The sequence below is a fragment of the Cuculus canorus genome, chromosome 4 (genome assembly GCF_017976375.1).
Source record: "Cuculus canorus isolate bCucCan1 chromosome 4, bCucCan1.pri, whole genome shotgun sequence".
NCBI classification, from domain to species: Eukaryota; Metazoa; Chordata; class Aves; order Cuculiformes; family Cuculidae; genus Cuculus; species Cuculus canorus.
The window spans coordinates 11,009,451-11,036,016 of NC_071404.1; the positions used below are offsets into that span (position 1 = coordinate 11,009,451).

A 26,566-nucleotide genomic window follows, 5' to 3' on the forward strand; every position below is an offset into this window, starting at 1 on the left:
CAGGGGAGAGTATAGTGCCTTCCCGTGGGGTATGTTGGGAGTTGTAGTGTCCTGGGGAAGGAGGAGCCGGCTGGGGCTGGAGGAGGCGGGCGGACCAGCCATGGTCGGGGCGGGCGATCACTGCCCGTTCCTTGCCTCCGCCCTCGGGGAGGGGGAGGCCGGTGCCGGGGTGAGCACCGGGTGATGGGGAAGAGGCGAGCGGAGCGCTGAGGTCCCGCGGGGCCGGATGAACGGAGGGTTTGGCGCCGCGGCGCTGGCGGGGCTGGCGGAGGGGGCGAAGGAGGCGGTAGGGGCGGCCCCCGCTCCGGCTGCCCTGAGGGGAAGGAGCCCCCGACCATGGAAATCGAGAACATCGTGGCCAACACGGTGCTGCTGAAAGCTCGAGAGGGTGAGAGCCGCAGGGGGCAGAAGGAGGAACCGAGGGGTAGGGAGAGGGTCTGAGGTGAGGGGAGAAGAGAGGCGGAGAAGGGGGGGAGGGGAAGGTCGGGAGAAGGGGGAGAGAACGGGGAAGAAGGGAGGGGGGCAAAGTGGGGGAAGGAGAAGGGGGGGAAGTGGGGGGGAGGAGGGGGGCAAAGTGGGGGGAGGAAGAGAGAGAGGCAGAGTGAGGGGTGGAGGAGAGGGGGGCAAAATGAGGAGGAGGAGGGTAGGAGGGCAAAGTGGGGACGAGGAGGGGGGGGAGCAAAGTGGGGACGAGGAGGAGGGGGGAGCAAAGTGGGGACGAGGAGGAGAAGGAGGGGAGAGCAAAGTGGGGGGGCAAAGTGGGGCGAGGAAGAGGAGGAGGGGGAAAGTGAGGAGGAAGAGGGAGAATGGGAAGAATGAGTGTGGGGAAGAAAGGGGGAGAAGGGAGGAAGGGAAAGTGGGGAGGAGGGGGGGAGAATGGGGAGAGTGGGGAAGCGGAGAAATGGGAAGGAGGGCGGGAGAAGGCAGGGATTGGGGGGAAGTGGCCGAGAGTGGGAGCTGCGGGTCTCAGGGCACCTGCCCTGCCTCTCCCGGGGCCAGCCCGCCGTGGGGCTCTTTGGGAAACAGCCCCCTCCTTCCTTCCCCCTCCGGGCTCCTGATTGGAATGGTGGTATTACCGGATGTTTTAAGATCGTTAATCTGTAGGTCTTAGTTTATTTATAAATACATATGCATATGGATGTAAATGACATAAATCTTCCGTGGAAGAACATTACACTCTGTCTTGCTGAAATTCCTGTCTGTAAAAAAACATACCTGGTGAATGTTGCCTGCATTTTGCAGTCGAATATTTTGCATTAACCTAATATCAAGCATGCTTTTTTCCCATTAGATTAATCCTTACAGTTTGGTTCTCCAGAACATCTTGACTTGAAGATGCTTTCCCCCAACTAGCAAACATTTCAGATAAATAATGAATTTTAGTCTAGCACATGGTTGCTGTTTAAAAAAAGTCCTGACATAAAATTGTCCTACTGCTTTTTCATGTATATAGTAGTCCATTAAACAGCCACTTGAAAACCTCCCTGGATCACCACTGTGCTCAGTGCAGAGTATGTTTTTCAACCAAGAAATATGCATATTCTTTTTTTGGATTGGATCCTCCTTTTTTAATTGTGTTGAGAAGTCCCATTAGTTTAGCTGGATCTGTTTAAAGTGAGTAAGAACAACAGAATCTGCCCCTGTATGTTTTGCAAGTTCTTCCAACACTAAATGGGTTTGGCGCTTACGCCATATATGTATCCAGTTAAATTTGCCTTAAGCAGCAAGAGAGGAAAATAATCAGCTTTTTGACTTTGAAGTGGGCTTTGAAAACCAGAACAGTGATCACAGTTTTGGGCCATTTCCCAACCTTAGCTGAAAAGACCACCTCAGACTAGAGGACATGTTTTGGCTGGTTTCACTGACGGTAGCACGTTTGTGGTGGTGCTGCCTGAATTTGGAGTTTGTATTGCAATGATCTGAGAAATGAAGGGAAAGTGGAATCTGGCTCAAAACTTTACTGTGCCCAAACTCTCACCACAAAGAGTGAAGTGGTAATCTGGAAAGGCTTTTAAGTGGCTGCTTAATGTCAGGTTGCTTCTTTAGTTAAGGTTTCACTATGTTTAAAAGAAATTATAGTGGTAGAACTGACCAAACAAGATATTTTAATGAACTAAATGAAAGTCTGACAGCAGCTGATGTGAAGATCAGTTCTACCTGATGTGAAACTTAGGAAAGTAATCGTAATAAGCTGTTACTCTTTTCTACCTTCAATTGACCTGGAATCTCTTGTGTAAGCATGTGAAAAATGTGGTTTCTGGCTTTGAAACCTCACTGATCAATTGGTAGAAGGTTTATCTTTGCAGGCCGGAGTTCCTGTGTGGGGGGTAGATTTTACCTCACATTTTCCAAAATGCTCCTTGAAATGAAAGTATTTTCTGTCTTTTGCATACTCTGGCTGGTCTGGCAGTATCGGGTTTACTCCATCTGTCAGGATCATTCCATAAAATCCCTGTCCCACCTCTATTCCTGTGTGCCCAGTAGGCTTCAAGGGAATGGAATTTGCCAGGTTAGCATGCGAAATAGATATTTCACTGAAATACCTAAAAGGCCCTTACAGTTGGGATAGAAAAGCAGATTTTTAGTTGATCTTTTCCTTCCCACATTCCTGTTATCTTACTGTTTAGTGTATCAAGAGATGAGGTGGCATGCAAAAGTGCAGAATTACTGTTTCTCATGGAAGAAGGCAAAATACTAAGCCATTTTAAAATAACAGGTTCATTTATTTTCATGTGTAGGCTTGAGACACATGGATTATCCTCTTCCACTTCCTCGGTGTGTTAAAGATTAGAGAACAGAAGGTGTTGACCTGGATAAATATTTCATTCGTAAAAGGAAAAAAAAATAGGGTGTAAACTACTGTGTTCTTAGTTTATAGTTTTCAGTGGCATGTTGAAAGAAATCAGTGTAAGCTTTATTATGGATTTCATGGGTCAGTCTCAGTCTAATTTGAATCTTATGAAGTCTTTTAACCCTAGAGATATGTCATCTTCATTTTGTGAATGTAGAAACTGAAATAAAGATGTTGCATACTTGTCCTCATCCTGTGAAAGGGTGTGGCAGAGGCTTAATAGAAATTCAGAAACACCTGGTAAATAACAGCAAGTCTAAACAAATCATACCTGAGTACATAAACCAAACCTAACAGTCAAAATTATGATCCTAGATTTATACTCATAATTTTCCTCTAATTGTAGGTACTCAGGTACTTCTGGATGTGAATATTGTTAGGATATGATCATCATTTGGGTTTTACACTTCTAGGTGTACAGAATTAGCACACCTTGAACAGTTAAGGGCGTGTCTACTGTTTAAATCTGATTTGATATGTTGAAAGTAAATTTAATCAGGAACTAACTAGTGTGCATAAACAGAGGATTTTTTTTTTTACTGCTACTTTCTTCTACAGAATAAAACAAGGTGATGTTGCTGTCTTTCTAAACTACTTTCTATCTTCTCGTTAATAGTCTTACTGTTAATTTAATTTGCTGGACGTGTGAATCATGATGAAAATCTCTGCTTATGAGAGTTTACTAGTTTGGCTTTCCAGGCCAGATCAAACTTGTTCCTCCTCCTAGCCTCAAAACTATAAATTTTGTCTTATGATGCTATTGTCCAAGAGGAATTTTCAAACCTTTTCATAAACTAGTTTATTTTAATAGAAGCCAGTCTTTTTTTCCCATATAGAGTTGTAATTCACTGTAGCAACTACAATCCTTGTTTATGTGAAAAGGAAAGCTATCAGGATTCCTTATCTTCTTTTAGTGTGATGGTAAATAATCAAATGCCAGTTCTTTGCACATGTGGGTGTTAGGAATAGCTCATAATATGCAACTCTTGTGTGTACCTACTTCTAGAAGGTACTGTGATGACACAAAATACCCTATGGTACTTTACGGATGAAAGATTAAGGTGTCAGGAGCTATACTGGGAGTTTCTTCTTTCCTCATCCACTTTTCTGGTTGACCTGCTCATCCTGAGAGCTAACCTGTCCACGGAGGGATTTGCCTTTGGTTGAAAACAGTGGTGCAAAGTGTTCTGGGATTCCCTATCCTGGTTTCCTGGGATAAGTAGCATTCTGTGCCAATCCAACTCTTCCGTCTTGTGTACACATTACTTTTTGAGGGAAATCTGTATGTGAGAAAGAAAAATGGAAAGCTTCTTCTGAAGGTGAACCCTATGGTGGAACAAGCAGAAGTGACTCAGTAGAAAACCAAAAGATTATAAAGCAAATTCGAAATTGATCTTATGAGCACTGTTGTGTGGCAACTGAGGTACAAAATCAGGTAAGTGTTAAGTGGTAGTGATGTAGGAACTGATAGTGATATATGAATTGAGGCAGATGGTGTAAAAGCTTGCAATTTCAAGATCTCCTTACTCAGATTTTCACATACCGTTATTTTCACTTGTAAAAGAATAATGTACCACAGTATGGCTTCTAGTTTTGTATATGAGCAGAGGAATGAACGCATTCACTTTTCCTAGCAGAAGTGTCGTTGAAATGAGCATCTCATGAAAAACATTGATAAACTTATCCCATAAATGGGGACAAATGGTAAATATAAATTAGATTATTCTGAAAAAAAAATTTGAACATTCACAAAAATGTATTATTGTTTTGTATTCACTTTTCATTTTTATTTGTATCCTCCAGTTTTCATTGTTATTTCAATCACTCTTAATGAATCCTTTGAGTATAGGTAAGCGCCAAATTCATTCCAGCATCCCACACATAATCTGTGATGTTTTGAAGGAAAGAAATTAATCACTGTATGGTTTAAACTGCTTTGGAGACTGTTACTTTAGGCAATGAAAAAAAGAAGGCTCCTAAAATACTTCCAAAGGGTAGATCTGTAGTTCGTTTGAAGTCATTGGCAGTTTACTCCAATTGAGAATTTATGCCAAGAGTGCATTTTAAACATACCCGGTCCATTTGCATCTGCTTTAAAATTCAATTGTACTGCTCTGGCAGGAGCAGTTTGTGAATGAGGATTGAGTCTGCTGTTAAGTGTAGGATATCCTCTATGTCATAACTGGTTTAGGCTGTTAAGATCATGCCTCAAGCAAGTTTTCCCCTGGGCTCTTGGTTGTATTGGTTCTGGCCTGTGGTTGCAGAATGGCTAAGATAGTTTCCAGTTGGATCTGTGAACCAATCTAGGGTGTGTGGGTGGTTGTGGTGGTATTTTTTCTGTGTTATTGTGGGTTTGGTGTTTGGGTTTTTTTTTTCCCCAAAAATTATTTTTCAAATGGATCAGGAAGCTCCTGCAGATTTGGTAATTGTTAGGTGCAGTCCAGGGACAGAACTAGCAGGTACCTTTAGGTAACAGAATGTGATCACAGTTTGGCTTAAGTTTAATCCTGAGAGATATTTGTTTCAGAATTGAAATTGTGTTAGTTTAGCGCTCTTCACAAAAAAAACCAAGCAGACTGCTTAAATTGTGTGTTTTGTCTGACTTCATATAAAAACAACTGGGGTAATTCTGCAAGAAAATACATCCTACTTTTGCTTGCAGTATAAGGTAACTCAGTATAGTATTGGTGATGATACAGAGGCAGATATCCTGTAATATGTGTATCTGTAAGTAGGAAAAAAACTGGAGATTGCTCAGGTCACTACAGTTTGACTATCAGACTGGACAAAAATCTGTAATTATTTAAGGAGTACGGTCAAGTAGGAAAGCAAGGCACCCTTGTATCCAGAAAGTCCATTCACCAGCAGCAAATATTAATTTTAGTCTGAGAGTGCGGTGAGTTTTAGCAGTTGCTGTTATTTTTGCCTTTTCTTCCCTTGTTTGCCTCCTATGTTCTATTGCGCTCCCTTATTGCATTGTGCTTTAAATTGCTGTAAACTCGTTGTGGCAGGAAACATGTCTTCCTGTGTTTGTACAGAATTATGCACAATGTCTGCCTTTTTGCCCTTATTTAATGAACTGTAAGAAGAATGCATGTGGGCATGTTGCACTCTAAACAGTTACATTTACTAAATAAACATGAGAGGTCCAGTTATTGACACACGGCTGCTTTGGTTATTTCAAATGTGGCAATTATAACTAGAGGGTTCACAATCTACTTAAAGGAATTTTACTCCTTTTCTATCTGTTGATATACCATCCTGATAAAAAAATCCATGTTTGTCAAGGAATCATCTGAAAAATTCTCTTACTGTTTGTTTTTTCTCTAGTAAACACTGTTCATTAAGTAGTTGTTATATCAAAATGGAATGTATACACAGATGTTACATTGTTTAACTGCAAGATTAAATTAATAAATTCTGGTTAAGATTACATTTACTGAAGTTGATACAAGACTTTCATGCCTAATTTCTGAAGAGGTGCAGAAGCTGTTCAGTGTGTATGCACTAACATTCTTAAATGTGCACATGATTACTGGGATTGTATATAGAGAAGAACCAGTTGTTCAAGTGGCTATAGCTGCGGGAACAATAAATGATTGTATGTATAAACAAGCTGCACAAGTGTTCACCTAGATACTTAGGGGTTTTAACTGCTCACAGTGTTACAGTTCTGACAGTCAGAAGATGAGCGAGAGGACTCTGGCATTACCTTGCTGAAGTTCAACTCCTGTAGGCACTTGAACCCGTATTGTCTTAAAAATGCTGTAACAATCTGTAATCTATCTTCTATGTGTTTATTTATTGAACTGCTTGCAGTCTTGCATCTGTGTTCTGAAGTGCCTTGGCCTTTATAGTGCTGAAGAGTTAGCTGCCTGTCTTGTGCTAAAACCTGAATTTTCAGCTGGGTGATTCTGGTAAACTTGCCAAGAGCCAGCCACATAACGTGTATCATACTTCTGGACAAAATCTTTCCCCATATAAAAGAGATGCCACTCTGATAAACCTAGTTAACCCATGGCCAGGCTTGTTTTTCAAGGAAATGAGATGTAAAAAAAATATATCTAACCTGCACAATGGGGAAGGTTGGAGAGACCCCACAAAGCAGTACTGTGTGAACTGTCTCTGGAACTGGAAGCATGACAGCCTTCCTCGAGTGATGGTGCATGGGAACTCATCTCTTAGCCTGAAGTTAGTTCTGCTTTAGTGTTACCATTCTGATCTGAAGACGTGGGTTATCAGTTCTGTGGTGTTTTGTGTCTGGAAGGTGGATCTTGCACAGCAAGGGCATACCGTTAAAATTTGTTAGTTAACAGGCAGTGTTTACAAATGTATTTGTAGCATAAGGCCATAGTTAAACAGGAATGGTTTGAATTTTCAGTTTTAATCTTGTGAGTGGTTTGAAGGAAAATGTGGCAGCGAGTAAGAGAAGATTTGAATTCATGTGAGTTTAGAATCAGTTGGGAAACATGTTTGCAACTTCCTCTGCTGTGGGAAGGATGCATTGTGAGACTATATATACTTGGATTGTTCTTATGCATCTCAGTGTAGATGATGTAGAGCTTCTGCATCAATTCTTTGCATTTTTCATTGAATCAATTGATCAATTTATACAGTTAAAGTCATGCTGTAGATTATCATCTTGTTGCAGTTTTATGCTTTCAGAGCTTATCTGGGTGTGGTCTGGTATGAATTTCTCAGTTGGTATCTGACAGTCTGGTTTGTGGAATCAGTTTTGCAAGAACGATGTTTTAGCAATCGTGCACCACTAGTACTATGGGGCTGTGTGCTTCTCAACCACAGAGAAATGTTGCTTGCATTTAGCAGGCAGGAAAGCTGAAGTATGGAGGTCCCTGAGCAGCTCAAGGGCAGAATCTCAGTGTTAGTGTAGTAGCCACTGAACCTTACAACGTATAGTCTGTGTACATTTACTAGCCTAAGGTAGTACAGTGATTCTCGCTATTTTCATTCTGTAGGACAGAATCCAAGTTTCTGTCTCAAGGAAGACTGGCTAATAATTCTCAGTGAAATGAAAGTCATGCTACATACAATTCCTGTCTGTAAAGAAGAACCCGGTGGCTGTGAGAAGTCCATCTGATGACTTGAAAAGTATTCTTATTTGTCTCAATCTGTTTCTACAGCAGATTGCTTTGTTTGGCCCCAACAGTTTCTTTTTCTACAGCTAGGCTTGTGGGGATAGGACCAGGGGGAACGGGTATAAATTGGAGAGGGGCAGATTTAGACCAGGCATTAGGAAGAATTTCTTCACCATGAGAGTGGTGAGGCACTGGAACAGGTTGCCCAGGGAAGTTGTGGATGCCCTATCCCTGGAGGTGTTCAAGGCCGGGTTGGACCGGGCCTTGAGTTCCTGGTCTGGTGGGAAGTGTCCCGGCCCGTGGCGGGGGGGTTGGAGCAAGATGATCTTGAAGGTTCTTCCCAACCCTAACTATTCTATGATTCTATGAACTAGTTGTGTTTTACTGATGAATAAGCCAACCGCCTTGCCTTATGTAAGCTTTTAAATGTTTCTCTGAAGTTTGGGGAAAAAAAAAAAAAAAAAAGTTGGAAATGAAAACATCTAAACGTTTTTCCCATACTATATTCTAATGCAATGATCTTACTGAATTTAGTTTGTATCTTTTTAAGAAGGAAAAACAAGTAAAGAGGTAAACGCTGAAATTCTAACTCTAAGTAGTAATTTGGGGAGGAGAAGAACGTATGGTTCTCATGTACCTGAAAATGTAATTGCGATGTTTCCTCACTGTAATGGTGCATTGCTGCATCCACCCTTCTCTTTGTAAAAGATGAGTTGCTTCAAATTGGACATTGTTCTAGCCGGCAATTGCATCTCAAAGAGGCAAAAGTGGTAGTTCATCTGAACCACATAGGTCAACCATAAAGCAGATTAACCTAATGGCTTTGTTGCTGCTGTGTTGAAAAGGAAGCTGTTGGTCTTTCTGGAAGAATTTTATCTGAAGTATTTTAGAATGAGATCCAGAATAGAAGCTCTGAAATCAATATTAAGACATTTACTAACCACAACTCTTATAATTTGATTTGATACTTCTTTTAAGCTGCCTCAGAAATGGAAAAGGATTTTGCAGTTGGGGAATAATATGACAAACAAATTGACCTCCTCTGATAACTTTTACCAGAAATGCCTAATTTATCTATAAATGATGTAGGTCTTGTGCATTCTCTTTACATTTTTGTGGCACACAGACTATTTGTGTGCATTTGCTGGAAATACAAGAACAGTCAGTTCAGAGAAAAGAGAGAGAGTGTTGATTTAGTTGATACTCCTGAGCACTTGATTTTTGTCTATCATTAATAAATTATATGTAATCATCATTGACTTCCATAGGATGGTGAATTCAGTTATAGTCTTGCAAGTGGTCTCTTTTTGTAAAATGCAAGTTCGTAATGATTATGTCGTAAGTATCTGGCCAGCTACTTGGGGCGAAATACAGCAGAATTTCTTGTGTTGGACTTAAGGTATAATGCACCAATGATCCTCTTTTTTTGTTTGGTATTTTTTGTGTATGTTGGTGGGGTTTTTTTCTTTGATTATGCTTCAGAAGATTATATACTTGGCATATATTACATTTCAGTTTTACTTTTTTCAAACAGTATTGTGGCATGAATTTTGGGTCAGTTTATCGTTCTTTGTCAGTACTGTGTCCTGCACAAATGAGTCTTTCTGAGCAGTTTCTAACAGAAGAAGTTCAGCTTCTGTGGACTTTGCAGATTAGTGTATTTCTTCTAGTCATGTGGTTAAAAAAATTAAGTTTATGCTTCTGTCCATTGTTTTTCATGGTGATGTAATTATCTATACCTAGTCCTTTTCCATTCAATGGAATATATGTGTAGAGGCTGTCTATGTTACTATTCCTTGATTTTGGTTCTGTCCATTTCTGGTAGAAATACTCTTTGCTCTGTGCAGCTTGATTTTCTTCAAGCATATATTCAACTTCTTCTTAATATAAAAAATATTTTGTTAAAATAGCTGGAGTTTGTTTCATTGATGCTTGTAATCACAGCTTCATGATTAGTTGTGTTCCTGCATTGAGTATGAGGGGGAAGTAGATTTTATCATAGAATCATAGAATCGCCAGGTTGGAAAGAACCCACTGGATCATTGAGTTCAACCATTCCTAACACTCCCTTAAACGATGTCCCTAAGCACTTCATCCACCTGTTCCTTAAACACCTCCGGGGAAGGCGACTCGACCATCTCCCTGGGCAGCCTGTTCCAGTGAGAATTAGAATTTTTGTTTTCTAAAATATTTTGGAGGGCCAATGAAAAACTTACAAAGCAACATTAGGAAATAAAGTGCAGAAGTGTTTTTTAGAGGGTAGGTGTTGGTTCACAGAATTCTGCAAGTCAGCTTTTTAAGATTTTTGTATTCCTTATTTATTTACTTTTCTAGTGATACTACAGTTGAGAATGTTTTGTTGCAGCAGCACAGTGAAATGTCAGTGTTCTTTTTGGCAAAGCTCATGTAAATTCGATATGAGCAAAGGTACACTAAGCTGGAACTGCTTTGACTGCAGTGGTAGAACTGTTCAAGATGCTGTACATTTGAGTGAAGAGGGATTTTTTTTTTTAATACCTGTTTTGTTAGTTCCTTTCTCCCCAATGATTTAATTCTGAAAGAGTTGAGTACTGTTTGCTGCTTGGTTTCTATTTGAGTTACATAGGGTAACTCCCTTCCTTTCTCTCCCATTGTGGTTAACGGTACATACTGCTTTGGTACAGTTAGAAAGTTTCTGTGCAGTTTTGCTGCTGTTCTGTCATGTGGAAACGCCTCAGACCAAATCACTTAGTAAAATCTTCTTTTAAAGAATTTGCCACGCAAAAACTACTTTTCCGCTGAAATGTTTTGCAATTAAAGATACAGATATATGTTCCTGTATCTATCTCTGCTTTATTTGATAGGTATGCATAGCTTCTGTAAATGCAGTTTGCTTCTTCTAATAGAAGTAATGTGCTAAAATTCCAGTTTAACATAGAAAATGGAGCATAGATATATTTTTGAGAAACAATTGAAAAAATACCATAGCAGGTTTTAAAATGAGTTTAATATTAGTCCTGTGAAATCTGAAGCGTTAAAAAGATTTGAATGCTACCACAGCTAAGTCCTTCCTGATAACCTGTATACTGCTATAGCCTAGACTAAATGGTGTGTATTTGAGCAATGCCTACTCATCTGTTAGTGGGGTCAACTCTTATTACTATTACTGCCCTTAAAAAAGAAAGAGAATGTTTATGTACAACTTGATTGTCCAAAAGTGTGTTTAAGAACTTTATTCTATGCATTTTATTACACAACTTTAACATCTTCCACTGTGGCTGAGAGATAATTCTCAGATTAATTTTGTTTCTGTTTTGTATGTAACTTTCAGAATACCTCGATATTTGCCTTGTCTCTGCGAAGATATTCTGTATGCACAGCCAAAATATGAAATATTTGTCTTGCAGAAGACTTCCTGCATTTTTTAGTGTTTCATATGAAAGTTCTTCATATTGTGTTTGGTTTTGGTTGTCATTTTGGTTGTCATTGATGGATTTCTTTCTAGGCGTGAAAAGTGGTTACAGATCTGTAGAAGTGACCTAATTTTATGCTACTAATGTTATGTTTTAGTTCATTCTGACAAAGTATTCTGTTTTAAATTACTCATTTTTCTTCTAGGCAAACGGAGTGGGCGTAGTAAAAAATGGAGAGAGATGCTGAAGTTGCCACCTGTTAGTCATTGTGAAGGTATTAGATGCTCGATCGGTAGGTGTCCTGTGGAATGATCTGATTTTTCTTTTTTGAGAAGGAAGCGTAAGAGTTTGGTGGTGTTAACTGGAAGTATTGTGTCTTTCTTCTGAATGCTAATTAGCAGAAAAAGCTATTAAAACTTTTAATGTGATGGAGAATTTCTAGGGAGATAAATTTAGGAGAAGATAAAAGCTTCTTGTTTGTTAAAAGAAACTGCTCCTAAAGGATAAATTTATAAAGCCATGTGTTAGTAAAAGGAATCATAATGTAATTTGAACTATGTAGTGATATATTTCACTTTTTTTTCCCTTATGTCTTGTAGTTTTTTTTACCTTTTCTGTTACTATCTTTTATTCCTTGTTTCTAAGCAGTCTTGTTTGCTTTAGGATTGCTATTTCACAGTATTATTCCTTTCCACTCTGACACCTTAATGAAACTTAACCATATCATTCAGTGTGTTTTTAATAAATGCCATAGTCTAAGACACAAATGGGGCTGGAAGTGAGTGTTTAGCTGTTCTTTGGGATCGTTGCATGGCATTGATTTCTTTGCTAAATTTATTAATGTAAAATCTTTGTGTTTTAGTGATGTTTCTCTGACCTATTCTCAAATGGCAGTAAGAACTGTGCTATGATGAAGATAAAAATAAATATTTACTTATTATTTCTTTCTCAGAAAGAGACTATAACCAGCTTTGTGACAAACAGCCAATAGGAAGACTTCTCTTCAGACAGTTCTGTGATTCCAGACCAGACTTGAAAAGATGCATTGAATTTCTGGATGCAGTGGTAAGCAGTGAGAAGTTGGAGGTGGATGTCAGTAGGCAATAGGTTATGCATTTTTGTTTGTAAAAAATTTAATTTTTGTGCTGGTTCTGGCTGGGGTATAATTAACTTTCTTCTTTGTAGCTCATGCTGTGCTATGTATTAGATTTTTGACCAAAACAGTGTTGATAACAAGGATGTTTTAGTTATTTCTGAAGGGTGATTACACAGTGCCAAGGCCTTCTATGTTTCTCATGTTGCCCACCAGCAAGCAGGCTGAGGGTGCGTGAGAGGTTGGGAGAGGGGACACAGCCAGGACAGCTGACCCCAGCTGACCAAAGGGATGTCCCATATCATATGACACTGTGCTCAGCAATAAAAGTTGGGGGAAAGGAGGAGGAAGGGTAAGTTAGAGTTATGGTGTGTATCTTGCCAAATAGCCATTATGCATGATGATGAACCTCTGCGTTCCTGGAGATGACTAAACATCTGCCTGTCTATGAGAAGTAAATGAATTCCTTATTTCGCTTTGCTTGTTTGTGGAGCTTTGCTTTCTCTCTTAATCTGTCTTTATCTCAACCTACTAGTTCTCTCTATTTTACCCTCATGATTATCACAGAGGGGAGTGAGCAGGCGAGTGGCTGTGAGGAGCTTAGCTGCTTACAAGGGTTAACATGCAGTAATTTTATAAAATGCTAATGTTCTCGAAACACGTCTTTTCACTAATGCTGCATACATGAAAATACAGTGCGATTTACTCTGCCAACTGTAAAGGTGTAAACTTCTGATAAATGAAAAAACTCAGGCTGTTGCTTAAAGGAAAATGTTAATATTTGCCATAAAATCTCTGCCATCTTGATATTGTCAGGGCTACAAAAATGGGCATGATGGGAATGAGAAAAACAATTTTAGAAAGACATGGTGCTTGGCTTCTTGAGCCCAAAGGGATTGTCCATACAGTGAATGTTGCTTGTGGTACTCAGACTTGAAAGTGTTGTAAACATAGACTTGAAAATGTTGCAACTTGCATGGAAGCCCTGGGCTAGCCACAATGTGCTAATTGAAAAAACTACAATGGAGATAGTAATTTAGGGAACTACCTATGGAAGCAGAGAAACCAGATTTTGGAGGCTAATGGAAAAGCAAATGCTTTGTCTTGATATATTTGGAGCTTGGTGCAATCTAGTGCTAAAGACTGAGGGGGGGAAGGAAGTGTGCCTGCAGACGTTTTGTAAAAAATCCTCTGACAAAACCCTTGTGGGGAGGGGGAAAGTAATGAGAAGAGTAGGCAGGTACGTGACTGTCTTTGAGAGGAGAGAATAAGAGCTCAGGCTTTATTCTTTGTGCCTCATAGTTAATCCAAGTGCACTAAGATACGGTCTTAAACTGGGATTGCTGCCAATTCCTCATCCTACCTCCATTCATACTCGGGGAACAAACGACCAAAAAAAGATAGAAGTAGGGTGGTGCTGCTGCTTACATGTGTCCACGATATAGTATCAGAATGCAAGATGCCCCTGAAAGGTAGAGGGTGTGAGGAAGTACAGGGGATTATTGCTGTGGCCCCACTTCACCATATCTTCCTTCCCCCTAAGGGAGTATAAATTGAAGTGCTTGATCAGCTAAAAAGGATCTTCAGGGGCAAATAAGTAGAATTGCCTTGTATTTGTCAATGAATCTTTGTGCTATTAGGCTTCCCCCCAGATGCATTTCACCATAGCCTTAGGACTTTTAGAAGCTGTTCTAACACCAGATTCTGGAGACCTGTTTGACAGTAGGAGACATAGAAAGGATTGAATGGAAATCCCAAATGATGGAGCTAAATATCCTGAAGTGAATATAAATAAGAAACTTTAATGAGAATTGCACCATGGGGAGACCACTGACAACTGTGGATGTATCATTAATGGTTACAACTTCGGTACATGTTTTTAATCATTAAAAGCTTAGATAAGGAGTAGCAGAATCTTAGGCAGAACAAAGGAGAAAACACTTTTATGTGTGGCTATAAGGCAGGCGTGTCTTTGCACTACAGATGTTATTTTTCCGGTGAAATGATCTCTAAGAAGTAACTATGTTTTACACTAACTGAAAAATTTGAATAATTTTTGAAATACACAACCTATAATTTTATGTAGGTTGCAACACTTCTGTGAGTTAACACAGACTGTCATTGCAGACATAATTGATAGAAGGGATGATTTCACAATTTTTTTAAAAATATTTTTTAACTTCCTTATGAAAGATGTATGCTTGGGAATCACTGGAACCAGGAGCCTTGTAAGAGCTAAGATAATCTCTAATAGCTGGTTCTTGTGATCTGAAGGGTAGCATTTTGTCTTGATCAAGGAAGTGAGATAAAATACCTGCTACCTCTTACAGATGGTTCCTGAGGTAGCCAGATTCTCTTTTGTGGACTGGACTTGAGCAAAATTATTTAAGACTTTTTTGGGTGAGAAGGTGGAGTTGAGGGTGTTTCTGTTGGTTTTCTTTGTAAGGCAGTAACGTGAACTGTGGGGTTTTTACCTTGGGTTTTGCCAATTCTTTTTATTTTAAATCAATTTTAGACTTAATCTTTCTGAAAATAAAAATTTTTGGCATAAATGCCGTAGTCTTAAGAGCCTTGCATCTTAATTAAAAGAGTTTTCTGACTCTGTTATGTTGAACAATGTGATTTCAGCAGTGTGATTGCTTCTGGAGGCCAAAAAGGCAAAATCACAGTAATGTACTGCTATGTTGTTTTCTGAGACTGCTAAGCTTTAACTCTTGAGTAGGTGTGACCTTAAAGTCTGGAGTCAGCTTGGCTCTACAGAAAAAAAGAGTTGTGAAATAATTGAATACAAGTCACAGAAATTAAAGTGAGGAATTACAGTTATCCAGTCATCTAGTGACTCATTTCACTAGCTGGGGAGAAGATTGCTCAAGTATGAAAGAAAAATGGTTAGCAGCTCAAACTTCCCTCTTAAGCTCTGTGAGTAACAGAAATTAGTTGACAAGGCTGTCTCTTAAACTTCCTTTGAAATTACAGCATCTGCTTGAAAAAGGGTGCTGAACTGTTTTTATTAAATTAAGTTAGTGACTACTTTGGCATAATTGAAAATGTTAAAGGTGCTAAGTGCACTGCTCTGGTTTATTAACTCTTCTGACCTGCTTGGTTGTTGCAGAAAAATTCTTTACTGTTGGACTGATGTGAAATTGAAGTAGAAAAAGTGATGGCTTGCAGTTGTTTATGGATTTGAGTACTGTGCTGAAGTGGTTAATTCCGTAATGTCTCAGCAGAAAAAGATGTTGATGACATAGTAGTGAGTCAGCGTGGGTTGGTTGCAATTGATTGCTGAACTGCAGTTCAGGGATTCTGTTATTTCCAGTACTGTGTGTGTGTTTGGTTCTTGAACTGTCACTTATCAGTGTTCTAGTTTTCTTCATAAAGTTACATAGCTTCTCTTCCAATTAGATCAATCACTTCGAAGTTCCTATGAGGTTCTTAATGGTGGCTATTCCAATACACCAAACGGTTAGTTTGTATGATACAGTCCTCTGTTCTGGAGGTCTGCCATATTTTCTTTGTTCCTAGATGCATGCATTTATGTTCTGCGGTGTGAAATAAACTTTGATTGAGTTGGCCCACCTTACGAAGCTAGTACAGGTTGCTGTTTGAGATTGCATTTCTCTAATTCATCTTTCCTCAGATTGTCTTTAAATGTTGTAATTCTGATGTCTACTTCTAGATTTTTTCTTAAAATTATTTGTAGTAGGTAATCTTTGGATTTTTTCAATACTAGTATCTGTTTGGGGATTTTTTTTTTTCATAAGTAGATACCTCTGGAGCCTCGTTAAGCTGCCAGATGTTTATCTGCAAAATGCACTCTATTGCACAATAGTCTTTTTCTGCATCACAGTACCATATATTGCTAAGTCAAAAACTTTATGCAATTTTGTGTCTACTCAGTTTTATTTTCTCGAAGAATGAAGTACGGTTTGGCTTAAGAGTTCACTTATTTTCAGTTAACATCACCTTGTATAAAGTAATAGTTTTATCCTAGTTTTACCCAAGACCTGTAGCAAAGAAAAATATATGAAGATAAAAAAATAATGCCATGAAGAAGGAAGAAGAAACTGATTATTGTTCTCCTATTTGATTATTTCCCATCTGGTTCATTCTGCCATACAATACTACATAAATACTATCTCATTGTAATTGATCTAATTTAACCTCTAGGATGCAGTTCCTGTAATTACATTTAAACTAATTATTAGTTTTTGTATGTTTTTCAAAAGTTAAATTGGATATGCTTTTTTTTTTTCTTGAGACTGTTCTTCATACATGTTTCAACATGAAGCCTAAAAATCTGTAAATAATTTGAAACAATGAGAGGCTTCCGTACCTTTTAAATTAGGAGCATTGTGTTATTCATGATAAAAATTACTTAGCATCATGTAAAACACTGTAATGCCAAATAGCTCTGAACATAATTTAATCTTCAATTCCATTTCCCTAGGCAGAATATGAGGTATCTTCAGATGAAAAGCGTATAGACTGTGGCCTGAAGGTTTTGGAGACGTACTTCACTAATGGGGTAAATATCGATAAATATTTTCTCGAGCGTTTTGTAAATGTCAGATAAATAGAGATCTAAGTGGTTGCATTCTTTATAGTACATTGACATTGAAACTTCATTACTTCCATTTTTGTCGTTCTGAAAGGTGTGCCGCCTTCTAAAATCATGAATCTCTTATCAGCTTGAGCAGAAACCTTGACTGATGTCTGCTTTTAAGACTAGTGCCATTATGATTTATTTTCCTATGTTTTGTAATTAAAATAATGGTCTCAAGTAAAGATCTATTTTTTTTAAACAAATTCATTTAGCATCTTACTCAGAGTTTTGTAGTCTGCAGATGTAAGAGTGAGGAATTCTTGAAATACTTGGGCTTCTTTCAGACTCCTGTGTGGCCTTGGTTGGTTTGTTATAAATTTTCAGAATCGTTGCAGGTTTTCACAAAGAGAAATGTATGGTTTTGCTTTGTTTTAGAGCATTCGATGTCTCTGTATTTTTAATGGAGACCATTAATAGTGGATATTTTGCGTATATTAGATGTCACTGCTTGATCTTTAAAAGTCTGTTCTTTGGTATCATAGAATGGTTTGGGTTAGAAGAGACCTTAAAGACCAACCAGTTCCAATACTCGTGCCATGAGCAGGGACACCTCCCACCAGACTAAGCTGCTGAAGGCCCCATCCAGCCTGGCCTTGAACACCTCCAGGAAGGGGCATACACAACTTCCCTGGGCAACGTGTGCCAGTCCCTCACCGTTATCCTTGGGAAGAATTTCTTCCTAATGTCTAATCTAAATCTTCCCCCTTCCAATTTAAAGCCATTTCCCCTCTTCCTATCACTTCATGCCCTTGTAAAAGGTCCCTCCCCAGCTTTCTTGTGGCCCCATTCAGGTGCTGGAAGGCCTCTAGAGGGTGTCCAGTAGAAGCTTTTCTGTGGATATATAATTAGATGTCTGCTTTCTATAAATATATGCTGCTTCTACTTCTCTTACTTTGGTCATCTTGAGAAGACTTTACTCCAAATCAAGATCTTGCACATGCCTTAGTAGCAGATAGACTCCAAGTTTGCCACGTCACTTCTGATGATGTCTTTGAGACTACCATAAGTCACATACAGATTTGCAAATAAACAGATTTTTTTGGGTTAGTTAGAAATAATTTCCCAGCTTGTGTGTGTTTCTTTCCCCTTCCTTCCTTCTTGCCAAGCCAAATGAGTAGTCTGCTTTTTTGGTGGTAGACTTATGGAAAGGAGAAGAAATTTGACTTATTGCCAAGTTTGTTTCCCCAAATACTGAAACAGTAAATAGCTGTAATAGCTTTCAATGTATTTTTCTGTAATAGGGAACAAATAAAATTTTTGCCTGAATGTAACTTTCTTGGTTTTCTTTTTAGCCAAAACATTCCTTTCCTTTTCCTCTATTAGAAGATTTCATTTCACTTTGCTTTTTTCATTTCGCAATAGAGAAATTGTTATTGTAGCGATTTATAAAATTACTTTCATTGTTGCTTTTTTTTTTTTTTTTTAATAAATTATGTAAAGTCTGCAGCACACTTGCCAGAAATACCTCAGGAAACAGTGAATGAATGTAGAGCAAGACTGGAAAAGAACCCTTCTAAGGATCTTTTTATGGACTGTACTAGGTAAGTTAAAACTGTGTAAAGCTAAGTTTGAGTATCACAGGAGAAATCTGTGTGATTTTTGAGAGATATGGAAGGTGAAGTTATTACACCGAGGAGTATTTGGTCTCTGAAATGTTTGTAGGTAAGAAATTTGGAACCGATTATTGAAGGACTAGGTTTCCTTTAGGTGTGATTTAGACGTTTGACTTCTGCAGAGCTTTTTCTTCAATGCTGTTTTTGCATAAAATCACATTATTATCTGCTATCAAGTATCTTGTGAGTTAGGATAGTATCTTTATTATATTCTTAGCTTTTGAGTCACTTTTCTTCCATGATGAATGCACTCAGAAAATTACAAAGTTATAATTTGGAGCTTGAAAGGTTTCTGAGCAATGTTATACAATGTATGGCTCTTGAAAAGGAGTTGAACTGAGGCCAACAATTATATTCATTGCATTAAGATGGCTGAGTGGAGGGTCAGTTGTGATGGTTATCACAAACAAATGCAACTCGGTTTTGTTCTGGAGTCATAAAGTGACACTCCATGCAGCAGCAGCAGGGAAGACTTTTCTTGGAGGGATGGTACATGTTTACTAATGTTGCATGTCTTTCTAAAGCCTTCATGTTTCTAATATTACTGGTTCTTCAAGGCATGCTTGATCATGTCTGAAGGATTGCAACATGTTTTGTCCCTGTTTGGGTCATCTCACTGGCAACAAAAATAAGCATACTTTGTAACAAGCTGAGAGTATAAGATGTGTGAGAACATCTAGTAAAACATGTCTCAAAGGGTGGATGTCCTGTAAGTCACCTCCTTTCCTTTGTCCAATAAATATCTGAATGCAATTTGGATGATTTGTCGTCATCCTCTCTCCCCGGGTTTAAGGGCAATAATAAAGTATCTGGTGTTCAGATGTGGATGTAGCATTTAGTATTTTGGTTTCAAATCCCAGAATAAAATTTAACAATCCAAAGAGTGTATGAAAACTTGTAGATACTTTCCTGAAAACATCTGTCAGAGGTCTTATTGGTGGCATCATACATGCCTTATATAGGTACCAAGAGTCTTATGTTTTGGTGGGCTTGAAGACACTTAATGAGAATGCAGAGGTCAAACTTTCTAGTTACTATAAATAGCAGTAGTTTGGCAAGCACTGGTGTTTTGACAGGCACAGTTTTCTCTGATAGGCACTCACTTTGTGAGACCTCTAGCTAAAAACCATTGACAATGTTTTTCTGTCTACAGCTTCACTGATATGTTTAAGTATATGTTAACAGGTTGATAGCACCTCTTGATTCATCATTTTTTTTCAGTATAAGATTGATTTTATTTTCCTGTTGCTAGAATTGTCCATGAGTACCTAAGTAGAAGACCTTTTGAAGCTTATCAAGACAGTGTGTATTTTTCCCGTTTTTTACAGTGGAAATGGCTGGAAAAGTAAGTTTGTTTATAATGTTTCCATTATAATTTCGTTTTGCTTTGTGGTCAGTTCTGCTTGTTATGCTAGAAATGCTTTGGAACTCTAACAAGTGGCACTGCCTGTCTAAGAAATTATGATCTGAAAAGGAAGATGTAAAGGATCATGTTGGTGGGACAGCAAGAGAGCCAGTATTCCAATGGAAATATATGTCCAGTAGTTTTTAAATGGTAAATTTGTATTAGGTAAAGGCAAATTTATTGTCATATGGGTATATGTTTGGCTGTCGTGTGCAGTGGGATAGCAGTCTTTCTTGGGAATGGTGTCATCCTTTTAGTTTCAAAGTCGGTCTAATTAGTAGTTAATAAGTAGATTAATCTAGTTTTACAGCCCACTGGGTGACTGGGTATAATCAGTTTTTCAGGGTGGTACAGACACAGATCTAGTACTTACAGGACAGAAAGATTTGTATCAGGATCTAGTTTGGGCTTTTAAATCAATACTAAATAAGTGTCCAGACTCTTTCAGAAGGCTGAAATTGGTACAAATTGATTCTAATTCAGCACTGCTGAGTATCATGATCACATGTTCAAACATTAAGGTCCTTGAGCATTAATTTTATAGTAAATTCCAATTATCCACTGTCATTAGTTGACTGAAGTATTGGCAAAAGCCACAAAAAGAACTAGAGAAGTTACTCAAACAATTAGACTAAATTCCCTACCAAATGAGCCTCTGTTTGTTGTCCTCAGAACAAAGCTGCATTAACAATGAATGCTCTTTTAAAACAAAACAAAAACTCCACCACCATGAAATAGCCCTGCTCTGATACAACTTTAGGAGTGTTCTAGCATAGAATGGCTGACGCCTTTAATGCCTCCAGTTATCTGTTCTTCTTCTGCCACATCAGTATGGTAACATGTCGGCTCTTGAATTGCTGTTGCATACCACAACTTTTCTTTTTTTAGAAAGGCAAAACAGCAAAGCAAAATCAAAAATTGTTTACCTTTTAAATGCTGCATTGTAAGCATGATTTCATTGAAATGCAGCCTGCGGGTCAGCATACTGCAACTAAAGGAGACAACTGGAGGTGACAAATTGACTGTTGACAGAGCAGATAAGGCTGTGGCTGTAAACAGCAAGGCCTAATTGATCAGCTTTTCTTCCTGCTATTGTGAATGCCTGGTGACCACACGAGGGAGCCAGTGTTTCTAATCGGAGTACCCCTTTCATTTGATATTTGGCTTGTTACAATACTGTCTTCGTGAGGTCAAGGCAACTGTAGTTCAGTAAGATGTCATGGAACAGGAAGGAGAAAACGGAGACAGACCTTGGAGTGGGGAAGGAATTACTAACTCTTGTAATTCTTGTTGCAGTAATTGCTTCTTTCTATTGAACAGGCAACCAGTAACCAAACACACGTTTAGGCATTACCGAGTACTAGGCAAAGGTGGATTTGGAGAGGTGAGTACGGAAGTATCTTTGTGAGGCAATCCTTAAGGCACAAAAAAAGAGGTTAATACAGCAGAGAAGCATGTTTTTAACTCTTGACTACATTTGACACATCACTTGGCAAACTGTCCTCAGTCTGGACTGTTTACTTTTAATGTGTTAGTTTCAGTATTGTAGGTCATGTGCAAAGCTGGAGAAAGCTTCCACTGGCTGACAACAGTTGCTTCTGTTTAGAAATTTCATGTGGTAATGAGAATGCAGTTTCTACCTAATTACTGTGTAGATTATCCTTATGCTTTATAAGAATATACAGATTTTATTATTTCTGTTTATAATTAATTGAGCTTATTTTCCCCTACGTGTTTTTAACCAGAGCCCTGTATTGAAGAGGAAGGAGGGTTACAAAATTATCATTATCTTTCTTCCACTTGATTATGGTGTGGACATTTGTCCTCTGCTCTGCTTGGCTAGACATATCCTATCACAATTCTAAGAAAACCTCTGGCATCTCTGATAAATCTTCCTTCTTTTTTAGGTGTGTGCCTGTCAAGTACGAGCAACAGGAAAGATGTATGCTTGTAAAAAGCTAGAAAAAAAGAGAATAAAGAAGAGGAAAGGAGAATCAATGGCTCTAAATGAAAAAAGAATTCTAGAAAAAGTGAATAGTAGGTTTGTAGTAAGTATCAACTTCTGATCTTATTCTCAGAAGTTTGTCTTGCTTAGTTGGCTTCATTTCAGTCTCTTCCAGGAGCTTGTGGGCATGAGGCTTTTTAAAACTGGTTTAGAAAATGCATGACTGCTGAGAGAAATTGATGTAAAAACAAGCATTTTTTGTGTGTGATTATGAGTAGTTTGTGTGTGATTGTGAGCGGTTCTGTGCAGATGAATCTTCTTCTCAGATATTGAATTAGTTTCAGTCTGCTTGCTTTATTTCTCACTTCTGACCAAAACTTTAGGTTGTGTCTCAAGATGCTGATGCCACTGAACCTTTATCCTCTGTTTAATGGTGAATAGATTATTCAAGTCTGAGTACAACAGAATAATCACTTAAATTCTATTTCTGCTTTGTCAATCTTTAATACAGAGGTTATTCCATGTACTTTATTCCATCCTATTTTTTCCTTCTTTGTTTCTCTTCTGTTTCTCTGCATTGCTCTCTGTTTTCTTCTCTAGCCTCTTTCTTCTCTGTCATACACCTATTTTCTTATAAATGATGTTGATTTCTAATTTTATTTTTGGAGATCATTCATAAGTGCTCTTGCAAAGAGTTGACTTCATGAGAGTCTGACATTGAATTGCCATTCGAATTTGCATATCCTGCATTTGTGTGATTTTAGTAGTAGTTTTTATAGCCTTAGGTATTTTCATAGGATTCATTACTCTTTTGCTTATACATTTCAAGACAAACATGAAATTTGATTAGTATATTGATCCAGGTTAGTTATGTTGCTTACGAAGGTTTAAAGAGGTATCTTGGATGTGGAAGAATTAACATAACTTTTTAATAGAAATTTCTCAGAATGGATATCTTAGTCTCAAATATTTAACCTGATGCTATCACGTAAATCATAGTCTGTTAGGAGGTCTAATTACTAAACAGTGAAATAACTTAGATGATCAAAGATACACAGAGTCAACTTTCCCCTAAGAAAGGTTTGTTTTTTCATTGAAATGTTGTCATTTTAGATCTATTTACTGATAAATTTTTTATTGTTGTTTGGAGAGAATTTTAGAGTGCCTGTGTTAGAGGATAGTGGAAATTATTTATAAACAAATATATGTATGAATGTATAAAATATGTATGTGTACATTTTCTGATAAGCTTTGTGTATTTAAAAACCTCTTGTGGAATACTGCCAGCTAAAAGGAAAACGAAGAACCTGCTGACCAGATACATTAATGTATTTCCAATGGTTATAAATAATGTTTTTGTATAAATATGCTAATGTTTTTTTCTCACGATGTGCATGGGCTTGAATTGATTGACATTGAATCCAGAAGTGACCTGAATAGATTCAGAACTTACTAATTGTAGAGATACCCAAAATGAGTGAAACTTCTGGTTTTGAATAATATGGTTTTTGACATATGTAAATACTATACGTCAATAATTTTTCAAAGCTGAATTTGAAATCACTTTATAGGATTGAGCATTACTTATTTTCCTTTTGCCATCCTATGCTTTTTTTGATACAACAGAAAAGATCTAGATCTAGGATCTGCAGTAGCACTGGCTTGGAAGTGGGTAATAGGAGATACCCGTGTCACAAGTAAAGGCATTAATGGTGGATGTGTCAGTTTAAAAGGCCCAAATAGGAGCCCTTGCCCTGAGTAGCTGACTTGTATGTTTATTTCATTTTATTATTTTGTATTGGATTTATTAGTGAATTATGAATTACCTAAATCCCAAAGAAAAAAAAAGTCATGTTCTTCCTTGCCTATCAGCACATTCCAAATAGAGTGAGAAAGAGGACTACAAAGAGCTATACTAAGTCTTTTCTGCTGGCAAGTTTTAAGCCAGGAAATATGCAGTTATTTGAGGGGGCAGAAGGCAGGAATAGTAACTGCATGGTTTGATCTTAAGTAACTTTTTTAGTTTCTCTAATATAGGGAAAGTTTGAGTCTTGTAGAAGTTCAGGAAGATGGTTTGACAATGCATAATTCCTGAGTTATTAGTAAAATAAGAAATACCTGCACATTATCATAACAAAGAGTAGTATAGGTAATGTGCATCCAAGGGGCATCATTGATAAACGTATTGTTTGGATGGAGCTCTGTGGTATCTTAACAGATATGTCACTAAATTTTTGTATGGTGATGGGTTTATAGGGTTTATGTATACACAGAAATTAATCTGAATTCGTTTGTGTCTTCAGGTACTCTGAGTGATTCTCTACTTGGCTATTCTTTTTTTTTTAGTTTAAAAAAGGATTCATGTGTTGTTTTGTATCAGAAAAAAGGAATGTGAATTGTATTGGGGGTTATGAATGAATAATTGTTGCCTTCTCCCTTTGCTCCATTTTTAGGTTAGTTTATCCTATACATATGAGACGAAAGATGCCCTTTGTTTAGTATTAACCATAATGAATGGAGGGGATTTGAAGTTTCATATATATAACATGGGAAATCCTGGTTTTGATGAAGAAAGGGCCATTTTCTATGCTGCGGAACTGTGCTGTGGTCTGGAAGATTTGCAGAAGGAGAGAATTGTTTACAGGTGAGTGTCAGCTACAGTCATACCTTGAATTTTCCATGTCTGTTCACCATTGAATATATTGTTTGCTCCCCCAAAAAATTTACACTTCATAGTAAAAGAAGCAAAACAAATTGTTTAGTTGTCCTTTTTGTGGCATCTCCTTCAGAATTATTTGTCTTCTTGCTTTTAAGTCTTTGATCTTATTTGTCTTCTTGCTTTTAAGTCTAGATACTTGCTATGTTCTGAAACATAAATTTGAATCGAGATTTGTTTGTAAGATGAAAGTAAATTATAATTCGCAAAGCAAACTCACTAGTAATTCAGATAAGTAAGTTTTAGGAATATGGGATCTTATTCCTACCGACTTTAAAGCAGAAGTTCAAAGAAGGCTATAGGAAGACCCCTGCTGCATCGTTTGTTAAGACCAAGGGGGTAATAAGCCAGTTATAATCCATATTGCCCTTTTTTCTTTTGTTTTTATTTCAGGTTCCTCCCATAACACTTTATTGCTTTTGAGTTAATGAAGCTGTCAGAAGCCTTATGCATTGTAATTGAGATTGAATGGTCTTGCTGCTCTTTTTTGTCTCTGTACATACATAATTTAACCCCTGGCATGCATTAATATTCTAGAACAAGTGAAACAAACTTAGTGGTGGGCCAAGAGTGCTTTCTTTGTCTTTCTGGCATGTAACACCAAATACCACTTGTTTTAAACTATAACTCTGCATAAATCTAATATAATGGATCTTAATCCCTTCCATCCCTGATACAGAAGACTAACATACACATAGCAGAGAGTGGCAAAACCACAGAGTAAATCAGACTAAAGCTGGTTGTTTTGTGTGGTTCCCCAAAGAATTTGGCAAATCTTGTAACATTGTGCAGTGTGTATTGGCAGGCATGTAGGAGGGAGGCAAGGATGAATGGTTGATGAGAAGCTCGATGTGAGCTGGCAATGTGTGTTCGCAGCCCAGAAGGCCAACCATATTCTGGGCTGCATCAAAAGAATCGTGGCCAGCAGGTCGAGGGAAGCGATTCTGCCCCTCTATTCCTCTCTTGTGAATCTTTTCTCATCTGGAATAGTGTGTCTAGTTCTGGAATCCTCAACATAAGAAGGATATGGAGCTTTTGGAATGGGTACAGAGAAGGCTACAAAGATGATCAGAGAGCTGGAGCACCTTCCCTACAAGGACAGGCTGAGAGAGTTGGGCTTGTTCAGCCTGAAGAAGAGAGGGCTCAGAGGACATCTTAGAGCGACCTTCCAGTACCTGAAGGGGGCCTACAGGCAAGCTGGAGAGGGGGTATTCATAAAGGCTTGTGGGGATAGGATGAGGGGGAATGGGTATAATCTGGAGAGAGGCAGATTTAGGGTAGACATTAGGAAGAATTTCTTCACTATGAGAGTGGTGAGACACTGGCACAGGTTGCCCAGGGAGGTTGTGGCTGTGTCATCCCTGGAGGTGTTCAAGGTGAGGTTGGATGGGCGTTGGGCAGCCTCATCTAGTGGGATGTCCCTGCCATGGGTTGGAACTAGATGATCTTTAAGGTTCCTTCCAACCCTAACTGTACTGTGATACTATAAATGGTTTGATAACTTACAAATGAGTCATTTCACACTGCCCGAGAGAAAACAAAACAAAAAAAAATTGTTTAAAATGCAAAACAATAGCAATATCTCCAACTAAACAAAAAACAACAAAAACCCCATAGCCCTTGTATTTAAACTTGTTACCTTTTTGCCTAAAAGAAGACCTTGAAACACATATGTTATATCCCAGTGTTCTCTGTCCATAATTCCAGGTCTTGGAGTGGTTGTGGTTTCTTTTGGGATGGTCTTGGTCTCTGCCCTGTTTTCTGCTATTACATAATCTGTTTCCAATTCGTAAGGATTTACATGGCCTTAAAGTTATGAGCAAGGAAAAAAGTAATTTCACAACCAACTCTA

The 26,566-nt window shown here is 38.2% G+C and overlaps 1 protein-coding gene across 2 annotated transcripts in view; it reads left to right on the forward strand.

Moving 5' to 3' along the window:
- Positions 1-90: 90 nt before the first annotated feature.
- Positions 91-26,566, forward strand: part of GRK4 (G protein-coupled receptor kinase 4) — a 41,184-nt gene continuing 14,708 nt past the window's right edge. For both annotated transcript variants that reach the window (XR_008449629.1, XM_054065284.1), the window contains exons 1-9: positions 91-388; positions 11,545-11,631; positions 12,292-12,404; positions 16,880-16,957; positions 18,476-18,576; positions 19,901-19,993; positions 21,374-21,437; positions 21,961-22,101; positions 24,452-24,642. Coding sequence is in view for 1 of the 2 variants with exons in the window: in XM_054065284.1 (XP_053921259.1) it covers positions 337-388; positions 11,545-11,631; positions 12,292-12,404; positions 16,880-16,957; positions 18,476-18,576; positions 19,901-19,993; positions 21,374-21,437; positions 21,961-22,101; positions 24,452-24,642 (920 nt within the window). In the remaining variant the exon portion in view is untranslated. The remainder of the gene's footprint in view (positions 389-11,544; positions 11,632-12,291; positions 12,405-16,879; positions 16,958-18,475; positions 18,577-19,900; positions 19,994-21,373; positions 21,438-21,960; positions 22,102-24,451; positions 24,643-26,566) is intronic.